At 52.6% G+C, this 20,000-nt stretch overlaps 4 protein-coding genes and 1 long non-coding RNA gene across 5 annotated transcripts in view; 3 read left to right on the top strand and 2 right to left on the bottom strand.

The window, feature by feature from the left end:
- Nucleotides 1–3,614, top strand: part of LOC105419410 (protein-glutamine gamma-glutamyltransferase 2-like) — a gene marked incomplete at its 3' end in the record, with an annotated part of 4,346 nt that extends 732 nt beyond the window's left edge. The window contains exons 2-11 of the mRNA XM_029826506.1: nucleotides 507–677; nucleotides 823–1,077; nucleotides 1,582–1,700; nucleotides 1,820–1,948; nucleotides 2,099–2,276; nucleotides 2,385–2,520; nucleotides 2,885–2,994; nucleotides 3,121–3,236; nucleotides 3,307–3,433; nucleotides 3,502–3,614. Of these exons, the coding sequence (XP_029682366.1) occupies nucleotides 507–677; nucleotides 823–1,077; nucleotides 1,582–1,700; nucleotides 1,820–1,948; nucleotides 2,099–2,276; nucleotides 2,385–2,520; nucleotides 2,885–2,994; nucleotides 3,121–3,236; nucleotides 3,307–3,433; nucleotides 3,502–3,614 (1,454 nt within the window). The remainder of the gene's footprint in view (nucleotides 1–506; nucleotides 678–822; nucleotides 1,078–1,581; nucleotides 1,701–1,819; nucleotides 1,949–2,098; nucleotides 2,277–2,384; nucleotides 2,521–2,884; nucleotides 2,995–3,120; nucleotides 3,237–3,306; nucleotides 3,434–3,501) is intronic.
- A 215-nt stretch (nucleotides 3,615–3,829) lies between these two features.
- Nucleotides 3,830–6,117, top strand: LOC101062070 (protein-glutamine gamma-glutamyltransferase E-like). The gene is made up of 5 exons (XM_029826508.1): nucleotides 3,830–3,953; nucleotides 4,259–4,433; nucleotides 4,552–4,715; nucleotides 4,918–5,051; nucleotides 5,324–6,117. The coding sequence occupies exons 2-5, from the start codon at nucleotides 4,361–4,363 to the stop codon at nucleotides 5,469–5,471; spliced, it is 519 nt and encodes a 172-aa protein (XP_029682368.1). The 5' UTR covers nucleotides 3,830–3,953; nucleotides 4,259–4,360; the 3' UTR covers nucleotides 5,472–6,117.
- A 271-nt stretch (nucleotides 6,118–6,388) lies between these two features.
- Nucleotides 6,389–11,153, top strand: tomm34 (translocase of outer mitochondrial membrane 34). The gene is made up of 7 exons (XM_029826507.1): nucleotides 6,389–6,612; nucleotides 7,203–7,347; nucleotides 8,465–8,564; nucleotides 8,642–8,794; nucleotides 8,859–9,158; nucleotides 9,299–9,425; nucleotides 9,527–11,153. Exons 2-7 carry the CDS (start codon nucleotides 7,221–7,223, stop codon nucleotides 9,626–9,628), a joined length of 909 nt encoding a protein of 302 aa, XP_029682367.1. The 5' UTR covers nucleotides 6,389–6,612; nucleotides 7,203–7,220; the 3' UTR covers nucleotides 9,629–11,153.
- A 540-nt stretch (nucleotides 11,154–11,693) lies between these two features.
- On the bottom strand, nucleotides 11,694–16,852 carry LOC101063623 (14-3-3 protein beta/alpha-1). The gene is made up of 7 exons (XM_029827061.1): nucleotides 16,701–16,852; nucleotides 14,486–14,646; nucleotides 13,460–13,600; nucleotides 12,619–12,742; nucleotides 12,325–12,488; nucleotides 12,142–12,237; nucleotides 11,694–11,992 (listed from the first exon to the last, which is right to left on the bottom strand). The coding sequence occupies exons 2-7, from the start codon at nucleotides 14,636–14,638 to the stop codon at nucleotides 11,936–11,938; spliced, it is 735 nt and encodes a 244-aa protein (XP_029682921.1). The 5' UTR covers nucleotides 14,639–14,646; nucleotides 16,701–16,852; the 3' UTR covers nucleotides 11,694–11,935.
- Nucleotides 16,853–18,638: 1,786 nt separating this feature from the next.
- LOC115246965 (uncharacterized) overlaps nucleotides 18,639–20,000 on the bottom strand; it is a 4,572-nt gene continuing 3,210 nt past the window's right edge. Inside the window, exon 3 of the long non-coding RNA XR_003886073.1 lies at nucleotides 18,639–20,000. This exon is cut by the window's right edge and continues 136 nt beyond it. This is a non-coding gene — a long non-coding RNA (uncharacterized lncRNA).

Below are 20,000 nucleotides of genomic sequence, written 5' to 3'. Positions count from 1 at the left end.
GGGGTCACATGATCTCTGGGTCACATGGCCTCGTGGTCACATGGCCTCGGGGTCACCTGGTCTCGTGGTCACCTGGTCTCGGGGTCACATGATCTCTGGGTCACATGGCCTCGGGGTCACATGTCTCGGGGTCACATGGTCTCGTGGTCACACCTTAATGAAACAACCAAACTCTTTTCTAACCACAGAAGTGACTCCAAGAATGAAGATGATCAATCAGCCGCTGACATTTCCAGTTTCATCTGAGGTGTTGAAATAGTTACATATTTGTGTGTGTGTGTGTGTGTGTGTGCGCGTGTGTGTGTGTGTGTGTGTGCGTGTGTGCGCGTGTGTGTGTGTGTGTGTGTGTGTGCGCGCGCGTGTGTGTGTGTGTGTGTGTGTGTGCGTGTGTGTGTGTGTGCGTGTGCGTGTGTGTGTGTGTGTGTGTGTGTGCGCGTGTGTGTGTGTGTGCGCGTGTGTGTGTGTGTGTGCGTGTGTGTGTGTGTGTGTGTGTGTGTGTGTGTCAGTCTTTAAGACGATGCGGCTCCACTGTGACACCAACAACGTGGACCACCACACCAGCGAGGCCTCACAGGACCAGCTGATCGTCAGGAGGGGCCAGACCTTCAGGCTGACGCTGGAGCTGACACACCCCTTCCAGCAGAAGCTCCACCCCCTCGCCATCACCGCTACCACAGGTTGGCCTTTCCTTCTGTCGTGCCGTTAGAAGACGAAACGGCTCCTGGCCCTGATCCAGACTAGCTCCAAACCGTAGTCACATGACCTGGTTTCCGTTCTTGCTGTGGGGGGACGCGCTCAAAGGTTCTGGATGTCCCTCTTTAGGACCCCAACCATCAGAGAAACAGGGGACCCGGGCATACCTGAGAATCCCGGCTCTGGATCCGGCTTCAACATCAGCCAAGGCGGTGTGGAAGATGGAACTGGACCAGAGCTCCTCCGTCAGCACGGGCGTGGTTCAGCTGATGGTGACCCCCCCCGCCGACGCTCCGGTTGGGGCCTACAGCTTGACTGCAGAGCACAGGGGGGAGAGCGCCCCCCTGGGGAGGCTGGTGCTGCTCTTCAATCCCTGGTGTCCCGGTAGGTCCCTCGTCCACCGAACCTTTGAGGATGGGGGGGGGAGGGGGGCGGGGGGGACGTCTGTCCTGCTCCAAAGATCCATGTTACTGCTTCAACTGAGGCGGTCTGTGGTCAGCTCTGGTGTGGACGCCGTCCACCAGCGTCTGGAGACGTGTCCACAACCAGACTAAACACACTGAGAATATGGATACAGATCAAGGGACAAACAGCAGCACGTCTGCTTAAACCCTCTGTCCCATGGACAGAAACATGAGGACACGAGTGTCGTCCACCACTGTTGGGTGCTGCTACAGTCAATCAAGACCAGCTGGTCCTGGTGGAGGTGAAGAGTCCAGCATGGGGACATGGACACAGTTCCCGACCCAGAAACTAGTGCAGAAGAAACAAAAGGACATCATTTGTTACTCTGGTGGTGTTTTATGGTCCGAAATACCACCTGAAGTTGGACATTTAGGACAATGTGGTGTTAAAATATTGATGTGTCTCTCTTCACATCTGTCTTAGATGATGACGTGTTTCTGGACGATGAGGAGAAGAGAGGAGAGTACGTGATGAACGAGGAAGGCGTCATCTACAAAGGAAGCGGGAAATACATCACGTCCATGAAGTGGGACTATGGACAGGTACACACACAGAGGGGAGCTGGACCGGTTGTCCTGGGCCAGCAGGCCTAAAAGGACTGGTCAGAGTGGATCCGTCCACCTTCCCATCAACCATCAGCGTCTTTTTCCTTCCTGCACAGTTTGAGGACAACATGGTGGACATCTGTTTGAAGCTGCTGGACATGAGCCACAAACACTTGGAGGACCCGGCGGAGGACGTGTCCGCCCGCTGTGACCCGGCCTACGTCGGCCGTGTGGTCAGCGCCATGGTAGGACACGAGATTCATGCTGGCTGGACCGGACTGGGCAGCGGGGACGTGTTGGACTGGGAGTGTTGTGGAGTCTCAACGGAGGACAGAAGTTTCTATATTAACGTTCATTCAAAACCAACTAATATTTGTCTAATTTTTGTCTTCAAGATCAACAGTCAAGACGACAACGGTGTCCTGAAAGGACAGTGGAGCGGACCCTATTTTGGGGGGGTGACCCCCTCCCACTGGAACGGCAGCCACGACATCCTCGAGAAGTGGTTCAACATCGGCTGCCACCCCGTCAAGTACGGGCAGTGCTGGGTGTTCGCCGGCGTGATGTGTTCAGGTGCCTCCCTGCTCCATAACCCCCTCACCGGGTCACCGGGTCACCGGGTCAGCGGGTCGCCCTCCGGCCTCAGAACCGCTATGTGACTGTCGAACGTTTTGGTTGCAGTGATGCGGTTCCTGGGCATCCCCTGTCGCGTTGTCACCAACTACAACTCGGCCCACGACACCAACGGTAACCTGATCGTCGACGTGTACCACGCAGACTACGGCGTCCGGGAGAAACGGACCCGCGACAGCATTTGGTGAGTTCAGGTGCAACAGGATGAGCGACAGAAGGCTGGTCCACATATGAAGGTGTGAGGGGGCGCCGCCCCAGGAAACCCAGTTAGAGGAAGAAAACCAGTAACGGAACCAAGTGGGAGTTGGCAGCCAGATTACAACGTGACCATATTACAACGTGACCAGATTACAACAGGATCAGATTACAATGTGACCAGATTACAACGTGACCAGATTACAACAGGATCAGATTACAATGTGATCAGATTACAACGTGACCAGATTACAATGTGATCAGATTACAATGTGATCAGATTACAACGTGACCAGATTACAACGTGACCAGATTACAACGTGACCAGATTGTCTTCTGAATGTTGCCTTCAGGAACTTCCACGTGTGGGTGGAGGGGTGGATGAGGCGTCCAGACCTGGGGGACGATGGCAGATTTGACGGCTGGCAGGTTCTGGACCCGACTCCTCAGGAGATGAGCGGCGGTACTGGTTCTGTGTTTAAACAGCTTCAATGATCACTTCGACCTGTCTCCCGCTGGGGGTTCCCATGGCAACCAGCATGATGTTAGGACAGACCGTGATCGCAGGTGTGTTTCCAACATCTGGCAGGTGTTTACTGCTGCGGCCCCGCCCCAGTCAAAGCCATCCACGATGGAGAGGTGCACCTGGACTACGACGTCCCCTTTGTGTTTGCTGCGGTCAACGCTGACTGTGTGGACTGGCTGGTCCGTGAGATCAAAGATCAACAACGTCTCATTTAAAGGCTTTGATGTGATCAGCTTTTCTTTGTCACAGGTCAAAGCCGACGGATCCCACGTCAACATCTGGGCCGACACCAAGAGAGTCGGTCACAACATCTCCACCAAGTCTGTTGGGTCCGACAAAAGGAGGAACATCACCGACACCTACAAACACGGAGAGGGTGCGTCCAGGTGGGACAGGTGTCTCACAGGCGGAGCTCAGGAGATTCACACTGATGTTCCTCTACAGGAACAGAGGAGGAGAGAGCAGTCTTCAAGTACGCCTGCACCAGGGACGAGCTCGAGGACAAGGAGGGGGAGAAGGACGCTGTCGGGGGCGCCGAGACGGGGGCAGATGGAGGGACAGGGGCAGATGCAGGGACGGGGACAGAGGCAGGGACAGGGGCAGGGGCAGGGACGGGGGCAGATGGAGGGACAGGGACAGAGGCAGGGACAGGGACAGAGGCAGGGGCAGGGGCAGGGGCAGGGACAGGGACAGAAGCAGGGAGAGGGGCAGATGGAGGGACAGGGACAGGGGCAGATGCAGGGACAGGGGCAGATGCAGGGACGGGGGCAGATGGAGGGACAGGGGCAGGGACAGGGGCAGAAGCAGGGACAGGGACAGAGGCAGGGACAGGGGCAGATGCAGGGACGGGGGCAGATGTCAGCATTTCCCCACCGCTGTCCTTACGATTTGAGGAGGTAAATCCAACCAAATGCTTCTGGCTGTGTGTTGTGAAAGACATGATTGTCCCAGGTGGTCCAGCTCACCTGAGGTGTGTTGTGTTGTTTGAACGTGAGTCACTAAAATGAAGCTGCTGGGAGCGGCTGTACTTTGGTTCAACACACCCAGAGAAAGAATGTTTATTCTGGCCTTTATCAGAAGATTCGCACAAAGTTTGGACGAGGATAATCATTGAATTAGTCTTTGGCCGCTGCCAAAGACTAATTCGCCCGGGGCGAAAAAGTCGTCCACTGATGTTGGACTTTGTCCTGTGCTGCTTCAGGTGTCCCGACCAGAGAACGGGAAGGATGTGAACCTGAAGCTGGTGGTGACCAGTAACACCAGTGTTGCCCTCCAGCTTTCCATCAACATCACCGTCCAAGCGATGAGGCACAACGGAACGCCAGCGGTGAACATCCTGTCTGAGGTGACGGAGGAGACGCTCCAGCCCTGGAAAGGTGACTCTTCTTCTACTGTTGCTTCTGGGACGACCTGAAGCTGCGTCTGGAACCCAAACTGGCTGAAGCTGGTTTCCAGTGGAGGATCCCTTTCACCTGTCCCCACCGTGTCTCGCAGAACTGTCCACCTCGGTCCTGGTGCCCTTCTTGACCTACAATCAACCCATGTTGGAGTGTGAAAGCATGAAGATTGAGGCTCTGGTCACCAACAAGCAGAAGCCAGACCAGATGTACCTGGCCGAGGACGACGTGGTGCTGGTGGACCCGCCCCTCTCCCTCACGGTCAGTATTCATTCACTGGTCAGAACCTGCTGGAAGGAACCTGCTCCAGCCTTTCAGAGAACCTCCCAGAGAACCTCCCAGAGAACCTTCCAGAGAACCTTTCAGAGAACCTCCCAGAGAACCTCCCAGAGAACCTTTCAGAGAACCTCAACAACAGTGTTTCATTGATCCTGTGTGTGTGTGTGTGTGTGTGTGTGTGCAGATAAATGGTGCAGCCAAAGTGAACCAGGAGGTGATGGCGACGATGGTCTTCATGAACCCAGTGAATGTGACCCTCAGGAACTGTTCCATGACCATGTCGGGCAGCGGCCTCCTTCCACAGGAGTTCACCTACAGGTGTGTGTGTGTGTGTGTGTGTGTGTGTGTGTGTGTGTGTGTGTGTGTGTTGCCTGGTTCTCATAACTTCAGAAGTCTGTTTTGGGGTGAAAACCTGGTTTTAAGGCTGCAGGTTGAGGCCCTGGTTGGCGTGGGGGTGGGTTGGGATGGTTGGGGTTCGAGTAGGGAGCTAGGACAATGAAAGTCCCTACAAAGATAGAAAATTGAGGATGTGTGTGTATACGTTTATCTTCAGTTGAAGAGTGAAACACGACGTTCTTTGTTGCCGACAGGTTGCCAGATCTGAAGCCTCAGAGCCGATTTACTGTCCGATTCACCTTAAGTCCGTTCAAGTCTGGGAGGAAGACTCTGGCGCTGGACTTCGACTGCTCCGTCTTCAGGAACATTAAAGCCTGGTGCGATTTTGACGTCCTGCCCTGAAAGGCTGAGTTAGGGCGAACACACACCGGTCAGGCGAACACACACCGGTCAGGGTGAACACACACCAATCAGGGCGAACACACACCAGTCAGGGTGAACACACACCAATCAGGGCGAACACACACCAGTCGGGGCGAACACACACCAGTCGGGGCGAACACACACCAGTCGGGGCGAACACACACCAATCGGGGTGAACACACACCAATCGGGGCGAACACACACCAATCGGGGCGAACACACACATGTTCTCAGCTTCACTTGGTGCTACAGGAACCTTCTACGCAGCTTCTGCAGGATAAAGGGGGACATCCTCTGGACATCCTCTGGACATCCTCTGGACATCCTCTGGACATCCTCTGGACATCCTCTGGACATCCTCTGGACATCCTGTGGACATCCTGTGGACATCTGTCCTTTCTGTCCCTGGGATCACTGGCAAAGTGTTTCTCGGTACTTTATAGGTCCAAACACTGACGTAAGAATGTGCGATAAAACAGTGTTATCCGTTGGTAAATCAGGTTTAATCACTAAAAATGCTGAAAATGTTTTGTTACAAATGTTATTGAGAAATCTATGTAATTGAACTGTATCAAATGATATTGATATTAATGATGTTGATATTAAACTGCCTGGCTAGAAACTATGAGTGTTAAATTTTGTTGTGTTCGTCAGGGGTGTGGGGACGGCTGGACGATGCTGTGTGTGTTTCTGTCATCCAGCTGCTTGAAAATCTTCTTTTCAACAGATTATTTAAAAAAACACACACAAACTCTTTAATCTTTGACACAGACAGACAGGAAATTAGAAGACAAAGATTAGTAACGCTCACCGTCAGGACAGATGCGATCTCCAGCGCGTCCACCAGGGGGCGCGATGTCCCGGTTCACCATGGTCCCCATCTCCGAGGCACCTGAACGCAACACTGCGCCCCAGCAACAGTGACCGAACCGCCGCGACAGTTCCGGGGTTCCGTCCGGGCACCTCCACGTTTTATCGGACTGGGCTACGTAAGAACTCCGGTGCCGGCTTGAGAAGGGAGGACATATATCCGCAGAGACAACGGAGACAACCAGCCTGTTCTTCCGGCGGTGTCGGCGAGGACAGTTTCGCTTTCCGTCAATTTTTGAACCAGCAGCCGGTAAAAACGAGCGTTTAAGCGGCCGCAGCTAGTTGGGTCCGCGGTTAGCATGCTAGCTAGGCTAAACCCGGTTTACGCTCATGTCAGAAATTAACAGTTTGAACCTGGTCAAGCAGTTAAGTTGATGTGGGTTTATATCGCTGGATTTACCGGCAGTAACTTCCATTCCTTATGTTTAATAAATGTAACAGAATTCATATTAATGTTGTTTCAGGTTCCTTTATTAACTGTTCACTCACCACCTTTTAGATATTTAAATTATATTGTAGATTCTGTAAAAACCCATATGTTAAACTCATTGTGGTATCATCCACTGAAGAATCTGAAATATTAAGGCCAAATTATTCTACAACAGCACAAGTAAAAGTTAAATATGATGACATTCAAGACTAAATTTCCTTCTTTTAGAAAAAACAAACCCTTCTAATTCAAGGACCAACCGTGTTCTGATTAAATGTTCTGATCAAGTGGTGCAGGACAGTAATAAAGCTGCCATTGTCTGCCTTATTCAACACACTTTTGCATGGATGAGTCAGGAATAACTGGTGTCCTCCTGATGTCCCCCTGATGTCCCCCTGATGTCCCCTCAGTCTCCAGGTCCAGCAGAGATGCCCCAGAACAAAGCCAGGTCCTGGTCAGAGCTGAAACAAGCTGCAAATGGATGTTTCAAGACGGGTCAGTACGGCGAGGCCGTGCTCCTCTACAGCCGGGCCATCAGCCAGCTGGAGAAGTCCAGTAAGTGTCCACAGCAGCACAGCCTTCTTCTTCCACCCTCTACAGGTGACCCTCTACAGGGGACCCTCTATAGGTGACCCTCTGCAGGTGACCCTCTACAGGGGACCCTCTACAGGTGACCCTCTATAGGGGACCCTCTACAGGTGACCCTCTGCAGGTGACCCTCTATAGGTGACCCTCTACAGGTGACCCTCTACAGGGGACCCTCTACAGGTGACCCTCTGCAGGTGACCCTCTATAGGGGACCCTCTACAGGGGACCCTCTGCAGGGGACCCTCTATAGGGGACCCTCTATAGGGGACCCTCTATAGGTGACCCTCTGCAGGTGACCCTCTACAGGGGACCCTCTACAGGGGACCCTCTATAGGTGACCCTCTGCAGGGGACCCTCTATAGGGGACCCTCTACAGGGGACCCTCTGCAGGGGACCCTCTATAGGGGACCCTCTATAGGTGACCCTCTGCAGGGGACCCTCTATAGGGGACCCTCTATAGGTGACCCTCTATAGGGGACCCTCTACAGGGGACCCTCTGCAGGGGACCCTCTATAGGGGACCCTCTACAGGGGACCCTCTGCAGGTGACCCTCTATAGGGGACCCTCTATAGGTGACCCTCTGCAGGTGACCCTCTACAGGGGACCCTCTACAGGGGACCCTCTACAGGGGACCCTCTACAGGGGACCCTCTATAGGTGACCCTCTGCAGGTGACCCTCTACAGGGGACCCTCTACAGGGGACCCTCTATAGGTGACCCTCTGCAGGTGACCCTCTACAGGGGACCCTCTGCAGGTGACCCTCTGCAGGTGACCCTGGAAGCATCCACATCAGAAACGTTTTCCAACATTAGCAAGTTTGGAGAGAAGCGTCTGTCGTATTAGTGATGTTACAGCCATTTGCCAGCAGGTGGCGCTGGTGTTGCCCAAAAGGTTTGGTTATTCTGGCCATAAAACTGTTTCACCCATTTTATTCCTTCCATCCGTTTATTTTTGAATCGCAGCAGACTTGGAACGATGAATTGCATTTTTAAAAGAATCCTGATGACATCATAACCACTCACACCAGGTCTGACCACATTACATCATCTGAACACCTTATTTAAATATGAAACTCTGTCTTTAGGCCAGCGGGGGGAGGAGGACTTGGCCATTTTGTTCACCAACCGCGCCGCTGCTCACCTGAAGGACGGTAACTGTGGGGAATGTGTGGCCGACAGCACCAGGTGAGCGTCTCCTCCGCCGTCCTGGTTCAAAGCTCCGCCCCTTTGGGTCGTTACAGCGCGATCGTTTCCTCCCTCAGGTCTCTGGAACTCTCCCCGTTCAACGTCAAGTCTCTGCTGCGGCGAGCCGCCGCCTACGAGGCGCTGGAGCGCTACCGGCCGGCTTATATCGACTACAAGACCGCACTGCAGATCAGCTGCAGCATCACGGCCGCCCACGACGGCGCCAACAGGTAGGCGGGCCAATGCTGCCCGACTCAGGGTTGCCAGGTTCTAAAGGAGCGAACGCGGTTGCAGGATGACCAAGGCGCTGGCGGAGGCCGACGGGCCCTCCTGGAGGGAGAAGCTGCCCCCCATCCCCACCGTTCCTCTGGCCGTCCGGCAAAAACTGGCCCAGCAAATGGCGCCCGGCCCCGCGGAGACGAGCGGCGGCGAGAAGGTCAGATCAGCTCCCGGCGAGGCCGACGCGAGGAAAGGTCAGATCCTGAAGGAGGAAGGAAACGCTCTGGTGAAGAAGGGAGAGCACAGGAAGGCCGTGGAGAAGTACAGCCAGAGCCTGAAGCACAACCCCGCTGAGGTCACCACCTACACCAACAGGTGGGTCCGCACACCTGCCGGCACCTGCACAGTCCTGCGGAGCCACTCAGCAGTGTGTGTGTGTGTGTGTGTGTGTGTGTGTGTGTGTGTGTGTGTGTGTGTGTGTGTGTGTGTGTGTGTGTGTGTGTGTGTGTGTGCAGGGCTCTATGTTACCTGACAGTGAAACAGTACAGAGACGCCGTCAGAGACTGCGACGAGGCTTTGATGATTGACAGCTGCAACATCAAAGCGCTCTACAGGAGAGCGCAGGCTCACAGGGAGCTGAAGGTGAGAAGGTGCCGGACTGAGGTCCACCTGTCCATGTTCTTGTAGAGGTTCTCGTGCGTCTCGGAGCTCAGTAAAGCTGCCTCCATCTTTTCTTCATACAGGAGGTCAAAGCCTGCGTTGAAGACCTGAACAAGCTGCTCAGGGTGGAACCGAAGAACACGGCCGCTCTGAAGCTGCTCGAGGACGTGCAGAAGAGGAAGTGATGAAGGGTTTTTATGTAGGAGGTGGTGTCCAACAGCTCCGCTCCGGTTGGACTCTTCTCCTGTTGTGTGTGAACTGACGTTAGCTTGTTCTGAGTCGTTTCTGTGGTTCTGCTGGAGCTCAGCCGTCCTCCAGAGCCTGGTCCACCTTCAGCCCTCCTCCAGAGCCTGGTCCACCTTCAGCCCTCCTCCAGAGCCTGGTCCCCCTGCTCCGTCCTCCAGAGCCTGGGCCACCTTCAGCCCTCTTCCAGAGCCTGGTCCACCTTCAGCCCTCCTCCAGAGCCTGGTCCACCTTCAGCCCTCCTCCAGAGCCTGGTCCACCTTCAGCCCTCCTCCAGAGCCTGGTCCCCCTTCAGCCCTCCTCCAGAGCCTGGTCCACCTTCAGCCCTCCTCCAGAGCCTGGTCCCCCTGCTCCGTCCTCCAGGAGATCTGCTGGACGTTCCTCCATGTTTAACCCCTCCGCTCTGGGTGAAGCCATGTGGGTGTTGCTGGGGAATAAAGGGCTGAACCAGAACTGATAAAACTTTTATTTCAATTCAAATTTGTCTTTTACATCTTGTCCTGATTAACATGGTGACACTGGGAGCTTTTAGAGACAAATCGAGTTTGATGTCCAAAACTGGGGGGTCAACGGGCCTTTTCACTCGTTTCTCATTAGCATCTTCAAGCTAAGTCTAAATCTTTGCAACCACGTGTGCGCTAAAAAAGTCACAGAAGCAAAAAAAAAACCCCACTGTAACCTATTTCTTTTATTTTAAGCAGAATACTGATCAGTAAAAACAAGCCTTCGGAGATACCAGATATACAGACGCCACATTCACGACTGCGGGGGCCTTTTCCTTGGGAAGTTTTCCGGTTTCAGCTAACAGGAAAATAAGAAGTGGCGACGGGGATTTTTTTGTTTCTACCCCGGAAACGTCAGTGCATCAAAACATTTGTCCCCAGCAAAAGAACATAACATGATTTTCTACGTCTACAGGATGGAATGTCGATGGTCGATGGCGAGCTTATTGTGACACTGAGGGGGGGCCAGATTTACTCCAACGTTGGGATTTTGAATCTTCATGCATCGATTTTGGCAAATATTGTGAAAAGCTCCAACCTGAAGATGAAAACGGCAGCAGGAACCTTTACCTCAGCAAACAGGAAGGAGCTACAGACTCGTGGGACGTGGCTCCGCCCACTCTGGGAAATCTGATTTCAGGTCAGATTCAGTGAGTGAAACCAGTTGAAACGGAGATTAGAGAGGGCGTGGACAGGATGAGGCGACGGCGAGCGGAGAGCTTCAGGTCTCACGCACAACACCAAGTTTAACGAGTTCAAAAACAATTTTACAGGTTTTAAAAAGAGTGAAAAAGGGGCTGAAGGAGAAACGTGGCTCTTCCTCAGACGGATGTTTCCCTTCAACGTCTCGAGGGGCCCGACGGCGTGTTTCAGTGTCACAATAGAGCGCCGCTGGACGAGCCTTCTGTATGAACCCCAGCAGGACCGAACCAACGTCCAGACACGGGGGGGTCGGGGGGGGGGGAACAAACTAAACATCACAGTGTTTGTTGAAAATAAACACACACTTTAATCAATGTTTCGTTAAAGTGGAATAAAAGCAGCTATTGATCAGGACACTAAAAAAGCCAAATGAGGAAGCTGCTAACGAGGGGGGGGTGGGGGTGGGTGGGGAGGGGTGACTGGGGGAGAGATTAAATAATGGAGGTAAAATCAGGAATGTAAGTTAGCATAAAAAGCCTCCCGGTGTGCTCTGAAGTGGACAGATCAGGACTCTGCTGACCTGTCGGAGTGCTAGGATGGAGGGAGGGAGGGAGGAAGGGAGGGAGGAAGGAAGGAGGGAGGGAGGAAGGAAGGATCAAGGGAGGGAGGAAGGATGGATCAAGGGATGGATGAAGGGAGGGAGGGAGGGAGGGAGGAAGGAAGGAAGGATCAAGGGAGGGAGGAAGGATGGATCAAGGGATGGATGAAGGGAGGGAGGGAGGGAGGATCAAAGGAGGAAGGAAGAAGGGATCAAGGGAGGGAGGGAGGAGGGATGGATGAAGGGAGGGAGGAGGGATGGATGAAGGGAGGGAGGAGGGATGGATGAAGGGAGGGGAGGGGAGGGAGGGAGCGGCTTCTCTTCCTCTGTTTTTATTTCCAATCTGCACGTGTGAAGGTCGGGTTCTGGTCATGCTGCTGGTTATACAGAAGGGAACACGGAATAAGGGAATGAACGGGCCGTTAACGTGTACGAGGAGGAGGAGGAGGAGGAGGAGGAGGAGAGGTGATAACAGGAGGAGGAGTGAGGATGGTTAACCGTCAGTTCTAGTTGTCTGCGTCGCCAGTTTCCCCCTCGTCTCCCTGGTTTTCTGATGTCCACAGCTGCAGGAGGAGAAGAAAGCAGAGAGTTAAGAGGTTTCACCTGCTGAGCTGGTGTGGGGGGGGGGGGGGGGGGGGGGGGGGGGTGGGTCGGGTGATGATGGTGGTGTGGGGGGGTCGGTGGGGGGGTGGTGATGGTGGGGGGGGCTCACAGTCAGGTTGTCCCTTAGTAGCTGCATGATCAGCGTGCTGTCTTTGTACGAGTCCTCGTTCAGGGTGTCCAGCTCAGCGATGGCCTCATCGAAGGCCTGCAGGAGAGAGCACAACCAAAGACATGAGGACCACCGTGGGGGGGGGGCGAGGGGGGGGGGGGCGCGAGCGTGGCGTGCACCCACCTGCTTGGCCAGAGAGCAGGCCTGCTCTGGTGTGTTGAGGATTTCATAGTAGAAGACGGAGAAGTTGAGGGCCAGGCCGAGCCGGATGGGGTGTGTGGGCTGCATGTCCTTCTTGCTGATGTTGAAGGCCTCCTGGTAGGCCTGCTGGGAGTTCTCCACCGTGTCTGCACAGCACAGAGACAGTCACGTACAGGGGTGTGTGTGTGTGTGTGTGTGTGTGTGTGTGTGGGGGTGCATGCGTGCGTGCGGGACACCAGCACCTGACCCGGTCCAGATGAGCGAAGCGTGACGTACCTTTCTTTGCGTCCCCAGAGGCCACCTCGGACAGGTATCTGTAGTAGTCTCCTTTCATTTTGAGGTAGAACACCTTGCTCTCCGCCTGAGTTGCTTTGGGAATCAGGTATTCACTGAGCAGAGTCTGAAACAGGTGGCAAACAGGCTGTAGACCGTCCGGTAACACACACACACACACACACACACACACACACACACACACACAGCCGCCTCTCTGATCTCAGCTGGTTCTGGTTCTGTTCTGGTTCTGAATCACCTCATCCTGAAGTTTTTAGATCTCATATTTTGCTCTTTTATTTCTGATCCGTTTTAAAAATCACGATGAACTGATTTCTATTTTCTGATTGAAAACTCCCAGATATAAAGCTCTGGTGGGGAGGGTGTGTGTGGGTGCGTGCGTGCGTGTGTGCCCGTGTGTGTGTGTGTGTGCGTGCGTGTGTGCCCGTGTGTGTGTGTGTGTGTGTGGGTGCGTGTGTGTGTGTGTGTGTGGGTGCGTGCGTGTGTGTGCTTGGGTGCGTGTGTGTGCGGCGCGTGTGTGTGTGCTTGGGTGCGTGTGTGTGCGGGTGCGTGGGTGTGTGCGTGTGCTTGGGTGCGGGTGTGTGCCTGTGTGTGTGTGTGTGTGTGCGTGTGCTTGGGTGCGTGTGTGTGCTTGTGTGTGTGCTGCTTCTTTCATTACTGGCTTCTCCTCCAGTGAATCCATGTGACTCAGTTCCACAGCTTTATTTTTCTACATTTCCCTTTCAGCAGCCCCCCAACACACACACACACACACACACACACACACACACACACACACACACACACACACACACACACACACACACACACACACTCTCCTTACCAGCACATCCTGGCAGATCTCTTGCAGCTCGGTCTCGATCTTCACGCGGTATTCACGAGCCATCTGCTGCTTCTTCTCGTTCCCCTCCGTCTTCTGCTCGATGCTGGAGATGACGCGCCAGGACGAGCGACGGGCCCCCACCTGAGCAGAACCATCACAGCTGAGGACTCGTGCACTTTGACCTGGACCTCAGAACCTGACCTTAAACACCTGGTGGTGGCCAATCTGATCTAATCTGATTATCAGTGGATTCTTCCGTCGTCTCCTGGTTAATTAATGACCGACTGTTATAAACACTCACAGAAACCAGCAGGATCCACTCCCACATCATCTGAGGGCTCCACGCAACATTAAAGGCATTTTAATCTCTCCTGCTTTTAACTGTTGCGCTGGCGTCTTTGATCTGCTGCTCTGGACCAATGGGAGCTCATCTGGAGCCACCAAGACTCCTGTTTGTCTGCACAGGATCTTTAAATACAAAGTCCTTCTGACGGTCCCGAGTGTGCAATAATTGACTGATCATGTGAGGCGGACGCCCTCTTATATCCCTCCCGAGGAACGCCACAGAGCCAGCCCCCCCCCCCCACACACACCGGGTCGCTTCAGAACAAGAAAGTATTGTAGTTAAACAGAAATATCTGAAGACGGTTTGTGCTGAATCTAAAAAAAGTGCTGAGAGCTCTTACGTAAGCTGCTCCTCACCAAACCCAGAGAACAGAAACGGCTCTTCGGCGCGTGGCTCCAGAGGGGAGCAGCTCCAGGTGGAACACGAGCAGCTGCAGCTCGCACCCACATCTGGAGGGGAGCAGGAGCCGCCTGCCGCTCTGAGCCACAGAAGGTCTGAGAAGCTCACGTCAGCCTGGCCCAGCGTCAGTAAAGCAGGGTCTCCATGTTGGAGGTGAAGACCTGAGAGCTGCTCGCGTCCAGCACGGCTCTAAACCAGCTGCTGGCTGGAAACCTCGGTTCTGAAGCTCCCCCCTCTAACACCAGGACCAGGTAGACTAGCAGAGCGGAGGGGGTCCGTACCACGTTCTTGTAGGCCACAGACAGCAGGTTGCGCTCCTCGTTGCTGAGCTCGTCGCCCTGCTCCGTCACGGCCTTCATGGCGGCGGCCATGTCGTCGTAGCGCTCGGCCTGCTCGGCCAGCTTGGCTTTCTGCACCAGGTCGTTCTTATCCATGTTTTAGGCTTCGGGGAGAAGGAGCAACAGAGAAGAGTCAGTGTTCGGAGTCACGACACGGCGGCTTTAAAAGGCAAGAAGAGCACGAGACAGATGGACAGGAGCAGACAAAGATCTGAAGGTCAGCGTTCCGGTCGGGAATGTTGGACAGGACAGGAAACAGGAGAACTCCTTTGAAATGCTGAGGACAGACTAATAATAAACTGAAGAGGAAATATGTCCACCTTCTTCCATCTCTGGGGGGTTCGACTCCCCAGATGAATCCGCAACACTAACTAGGACACAGCGTTGCTTCCTTCTCTCCACGGCCACACACCTTCACCTCCACCACCGAGACATGGAGGAGACACCACAGCCCACCGTCACCCCCACCTCACCAGTGTTAGTCAACACCATCCACCAGATACCAACATGAGCTGGAGCTTACCTGACCTCTGACCTCCCTGTGGAAGAAAGGAGGGGGGAATGGGGGTTCCCTATGGAGGGCAAAAGAGGTGTGAGGACCAGAACACGTCAGGGAACTTTACAGATCTTCAACTGTTGGGCCACTAAACTGCTCAGACCCCCCCGCCCCCCCCCATCCGTTAATGTGTATCGTGCACGTGCCCCCCTAACGTGGTCACTCCCAGCGTCTTTACTGGACGCCACTGAAGCCGACCTCCAAGGGCAAAAGTTAGATTTTATTTTATGCTTGTTATCGTCAGTTTGTACCAGCTAGTTGGATTAAACGTCTGTGACGTAAGAGGTTAACTAACAGAAAAAGGGCTGATTCGTCGTAGTGAAGTCTAGGAGAGATAACTGCAGGATAAATAGTTACGTTTATAACTCAGCCCCCTCAGTGATGGCCAGTATTAGTTAAACCATAGTAGATGGTGTTACCATAGTTACCTGTATGGCGTCATTTCAGCCGCCACTGATTAGTTGGTGCTGGATTAAAGGTCTTTGGACGTTTAACTCTTTGGAAAATACACAAATAATCAACTTTGACATGAGATTAAAATAAATAATTTTATGAATTCGTATCGTGCCGCGAGCAGAATTAACCGGTTTTGACGGGAAACGTTTAAATTCGCGCATCGATCGAAAATCTTGCCTCCGCCGCGCACTGCGGTCACGTGACCGCCAACATGACGACATGCCTCCGTGCATCTGTCCACGCGCAGCATCAACCCCGGGACGGGACAGATCCCCTCGGGTTCGATCCTTAAACGGCCCCGGGGCCCGAACCTCGGGTCGCCGTGTGTCGGGCCTGTGAACACCGGCGCCCCCGCTGTCGCATCCCCGCAGGAATTCGAGGATGGCTCGATAGATTAGCGCCTGCTACGATGCTAACATGCTAAGCGTTAGCTTCGCCGCTAAAGGGACCTGACCCAGTTCAATCTAGTCCGGTGGCCCAATGGGTTCAGACCGAAAACCAGTAGTGTAGAACCGGCGGTCCGGTTCCGTGATGTCAGGATCACAAACGGAAGGAGATTTTTTTCCATTTCACGTTTAAAGTCACGTCAAACGCGGAGGCTACGTTAGCCTCCGGACCGCTACGCCATGACAGCGCTGCGCCAAGACGGAGCCGTTCCCGACCGGGCTGCGGGGACAGGGGGGCAGAACCGTCCGTGGTGGCGGGCGGAGCGGGCAGCTCGTCGCGCCGTTTCGCCTCTTCGGGAGCCGCTGACATTCAAGTGTCCTGTCTGACGGATCCGGTCTGGGCTGTTAAGCCGTCGAAATGGCCCCCCCACCACACGCGCGCGCGCGTACACACACACACACGCACGCATCCACGGTCAACGTACATCACGACCGGGGACGCAGGACACTGAGCATTTTTTAATAAACGGTAGCACATGAGTCGACCCGCGGCCGCCCGACGGCCCTGCGGGAGGTGCTCCATGCGGGGCTCCGGTCCTGTGGACGCAGGTGTCGGCCTAGACCCTCACACCCCGTCCCCGACCACAATAGGCATCTTCCACCGCAGCGCGGGGCGGCCGCTGCGGCTGCTGCCCTCCCTCAAAGACCTCTCAAATCTTGTAAATCGATCGAAAATCGAGGTATCTTTAACACAACTCACATTTTGAGCGTACTGGGATTCCCGATTTTATTCTCTGAGCGATGGGCGCTAATGCAGCCGTCCTCCTCTCGCTGCGCAGGGTATTCAGGGCAGAACCACTTCCGACTGCTTTGACACTTCCGCTTCCTCTAAACTCCACCCCTCCCCCCCGCCAGTATCCATGGTGATACCGCCAGGGGTTTCCTGAGCATCTTACGAGGGGCTTTGACGTCAAAAAGACCATGGCAACCGCTACAGGATGACGTGCGCCGGTGGCCATGGTAACTGTCTCCACGAGGCCAGCGCCGTCCAATCAGAGTTGAGCCTCGGGTCAGCTGACACCTTTGTGTGGGCCGCGAGCACGACCACCTACTCAACTAAAACTCCATCGTTATCTTACCTGCTATTGATGCTTTTCTACCCCTTTCCTGATTAAAATGTGGGTTTTATCATAAAGATATTTAAATGAAATCCAACCAGACACAGAAACCAGTGAGACACTAAAAATGTGCTTCTTTAATTTCCATTTTAACAGCACAAGATAATGAATTTAAATAAAAACAAGAAAATTAAAGACGAATGCCTGTAATTTTTCTCCCCCCAAAAGGTGAATGTGTAATGTAAAAACAGGTTGTAACTACCGTGTAATCAGGCACAGTTGTGGTGTTACGATGCACAACCGACATCATTCTAATAATGATATGTTACGCTGCTAAGACCCAGGATCACGTGATGAAGTGGTTCTTTATGTGTTTCTGATTCAGTCTCTGACGTTGCCCAGATGATTCACACTGTAGCTGGTGACTCCTACAGTCATTTACAGGGTGGCTTAGCATGGTAGTTAAAGGGCACCTGGTAGTTGAAAGCCTCACTGGTTATAACTGGTCGGTCAAGGCTTAAAAGACTCAATCTGGGTTAGAGGCTTCACTCCACTCATTCATTTCCGTGCATAAATGCAAACAGGATATTGTTTAAAACGCCTTTTTCTCTTACTGCATCACGCCAGGATATTTGGTGCCACCTAGTGGTGATAAGAGAGGCTGCAGACATTTCATTACTTTGGATTCTGGTGGAAAACAAACAAACAAACAGACAGACAGACAAACAAACAAAAAAAAAACCCCAGAGGTTCAGCCTGGAGGTTCATCGCTTTTGCATTTATTTTGTTTTCAGGAACAAACGACCCAAAAATGGTTTTTACTCACAAATCTTCTGTGTGCAGGGGCAGCTGTAAACTTTCCGATCAGGCTACAGGGGTCGGCAACCCGCGGCTCGAGAGCCGCATGCGGCTCTTTAGCGCCGCCCTAGTGGCTCTCTGGAGCTTTAGCAAATATAGGGAAAAGATGTGTGAATATATTTTTTTGTTTTAATATAATTTCTGTAGGAGGAAAAACATGACAAACATTCTTAAAGTTTTCCAATGCTGTAAAAATTTGTATAATAAATATTTAATTTCCACATCTCATTATAATGGAAGTTAAACTTAAAGCACCACCGTACAGCAGAGTGGTCACGTGGTGCGTCATTCTCTCCAGGATGCTCGTTATGTATTTGTAGCCTAATTATCATTTTGATAGTAGGCTAATAAAGCTAATATAGACACTTACAGCATGTGTTGCCTTCATTATAAGGCATTTCAGTTTTTGCGGCTCCAGACGGATTTGTTATTGTTTTCTTGGTCCAATATGGCTCTTTCAACAGTTTGCGTTGCCGACCCCTGGGCTACACAGAAGCTAATTGGGTTTAATAGTTCTGTTTCCATCTGCCTGAGCGCTTTATCTCTTTCGGGGTCTCGGGGAGGATCTTTGTAGTTGCAAAACAGAATTTGTGATGCTTTCCTTTCACAGCATAAATGCTCACACCTAAAAAATGTCAGAATGGCTCCTTCTGTATCTAGATCCTGATATATAAATAACACATTTCTTAAAATAAATTTAAAAGACTGTGAACTATTTTATTTGGGACAAAAACCGCACTTTTAATCAGATTGAGAGGGTTTACACGGGGACAGCGGTGACGCGTTCAGGACCAGCTGTAAGTCACAGCAACGACCAGCAGGGGGAAGCAAAGACACGCGGAAGGTTCATCTCGGTCTAATTAAGAATTTAACCGCGAACACAAAAGATAAAACAAGAAAAAAAGACCATTAAAATACTCTAAATTATGGGTTACAGCAAAGATAAATGAATTTATAAGATGAGTGGTTTTGGAGCCTGTAGCAACACCGGCTGGAGGCCTTAACTGCTGCTTCAACTCAGATCTGAATAAAAAGTCTAAATATTGAGTCAATATTTCAGCTTCTCTGTGTGAAATCCGGTCTTCCATTCAAGGAGTGTTTCCTGTAGAGTAATTGGAGGGTACAGGATTTTTTTTTCATTTTAAGCCTCAATATAAAATGTTTAAAGAATGAACAAGTGTGTGAACCTTCCAACTCCACTTTAACTGTAAAAACAGAAAAGTTCTTTATTATTGTTCTGCTCCTCGGGCCTCTACATTAATGCGCCTCCTGTTATTTCCTGGTATTTCGCTGCCTTCAACCACAGACCCTATTTTGGATGTAAATCCTGCCTTTAAATGAGCCTTTTGTCCAGAAGCCCACAGATGCTAAACTCATGTTCTGGTTGTCATTTCTCTGAGCTTAACCAGTTTACTGTGACCTAGAAGTGGATTAAATTTAGCTCCGCACCCCTCCTACACAGGAAGTGTTTCATCTGAGGATGTTTGAGATCTTTTTTTGTGAGCTCGTTCTGATTTGATGCTCTAGAATGTTGTCTGGAAACTTTGAGGCTGATTCAGAACTTCAAAGTTGCGTCTCGGTTCAAACTCCAACCGCAGGTGACCTAAAACCTGCTCGAGCGTCGGTGAGGAACCAGACGCAAACCATTCTTTCTAAAACGTTGAATTGGAGGCGGAGTCAGTGGAATCACATGATACTTTAGGTGATGTTAAAACGTCATCAGAACCAGAGAACCAAGCCCGAACACAAAGGTGATGAAAGGTCAACACAGAAAACGTCTCATTCTTCACACACTCCAGACCTTCGGCCCAGGACCTTCAGCTTGGACCGGGGCGGTTTGGACCGGGGCGGTTTGGACCGGGGCGGTTTGGACCGGGGCGGTTTGGACCGGGGCGCTGAAGGATCTGGGGGTCTGGTTCACCAGGGAGAGGGGATTCTGGGTGTCCTCGCTGCCACCACGACCCAGATGAGAGGAAGGATGGATGGAAGGAAGCAAAACTGTGGCGGTTGAAGGATCAGCAGGTCCATCAACCCCCCCACAGGTGCATCCCTCCTCCTGCCCCTGAAGAGGTCTCCAGAGCTTC

Source organism: Takifugu rubripes, chromosome 19 (assembly GCF_901000725.2).
Source record: "Takifugu rubripes chromosome 19, fTakRub1.2, whole genome shotgun sequence".
Classification (NCBI taxonomy): domain Eukaryota; kingdom Metazoa; phylum Chordata; class Actinopteri; order Tetraodontiformes; family Tetraodontidae; genus Takifugu; species Takifugu rubripes.
The sequence above is the reverse complement of the archived record's forward strand: the minus strand, read 5'-3'. Positions and strand labels throughout refer to the sequence as shown.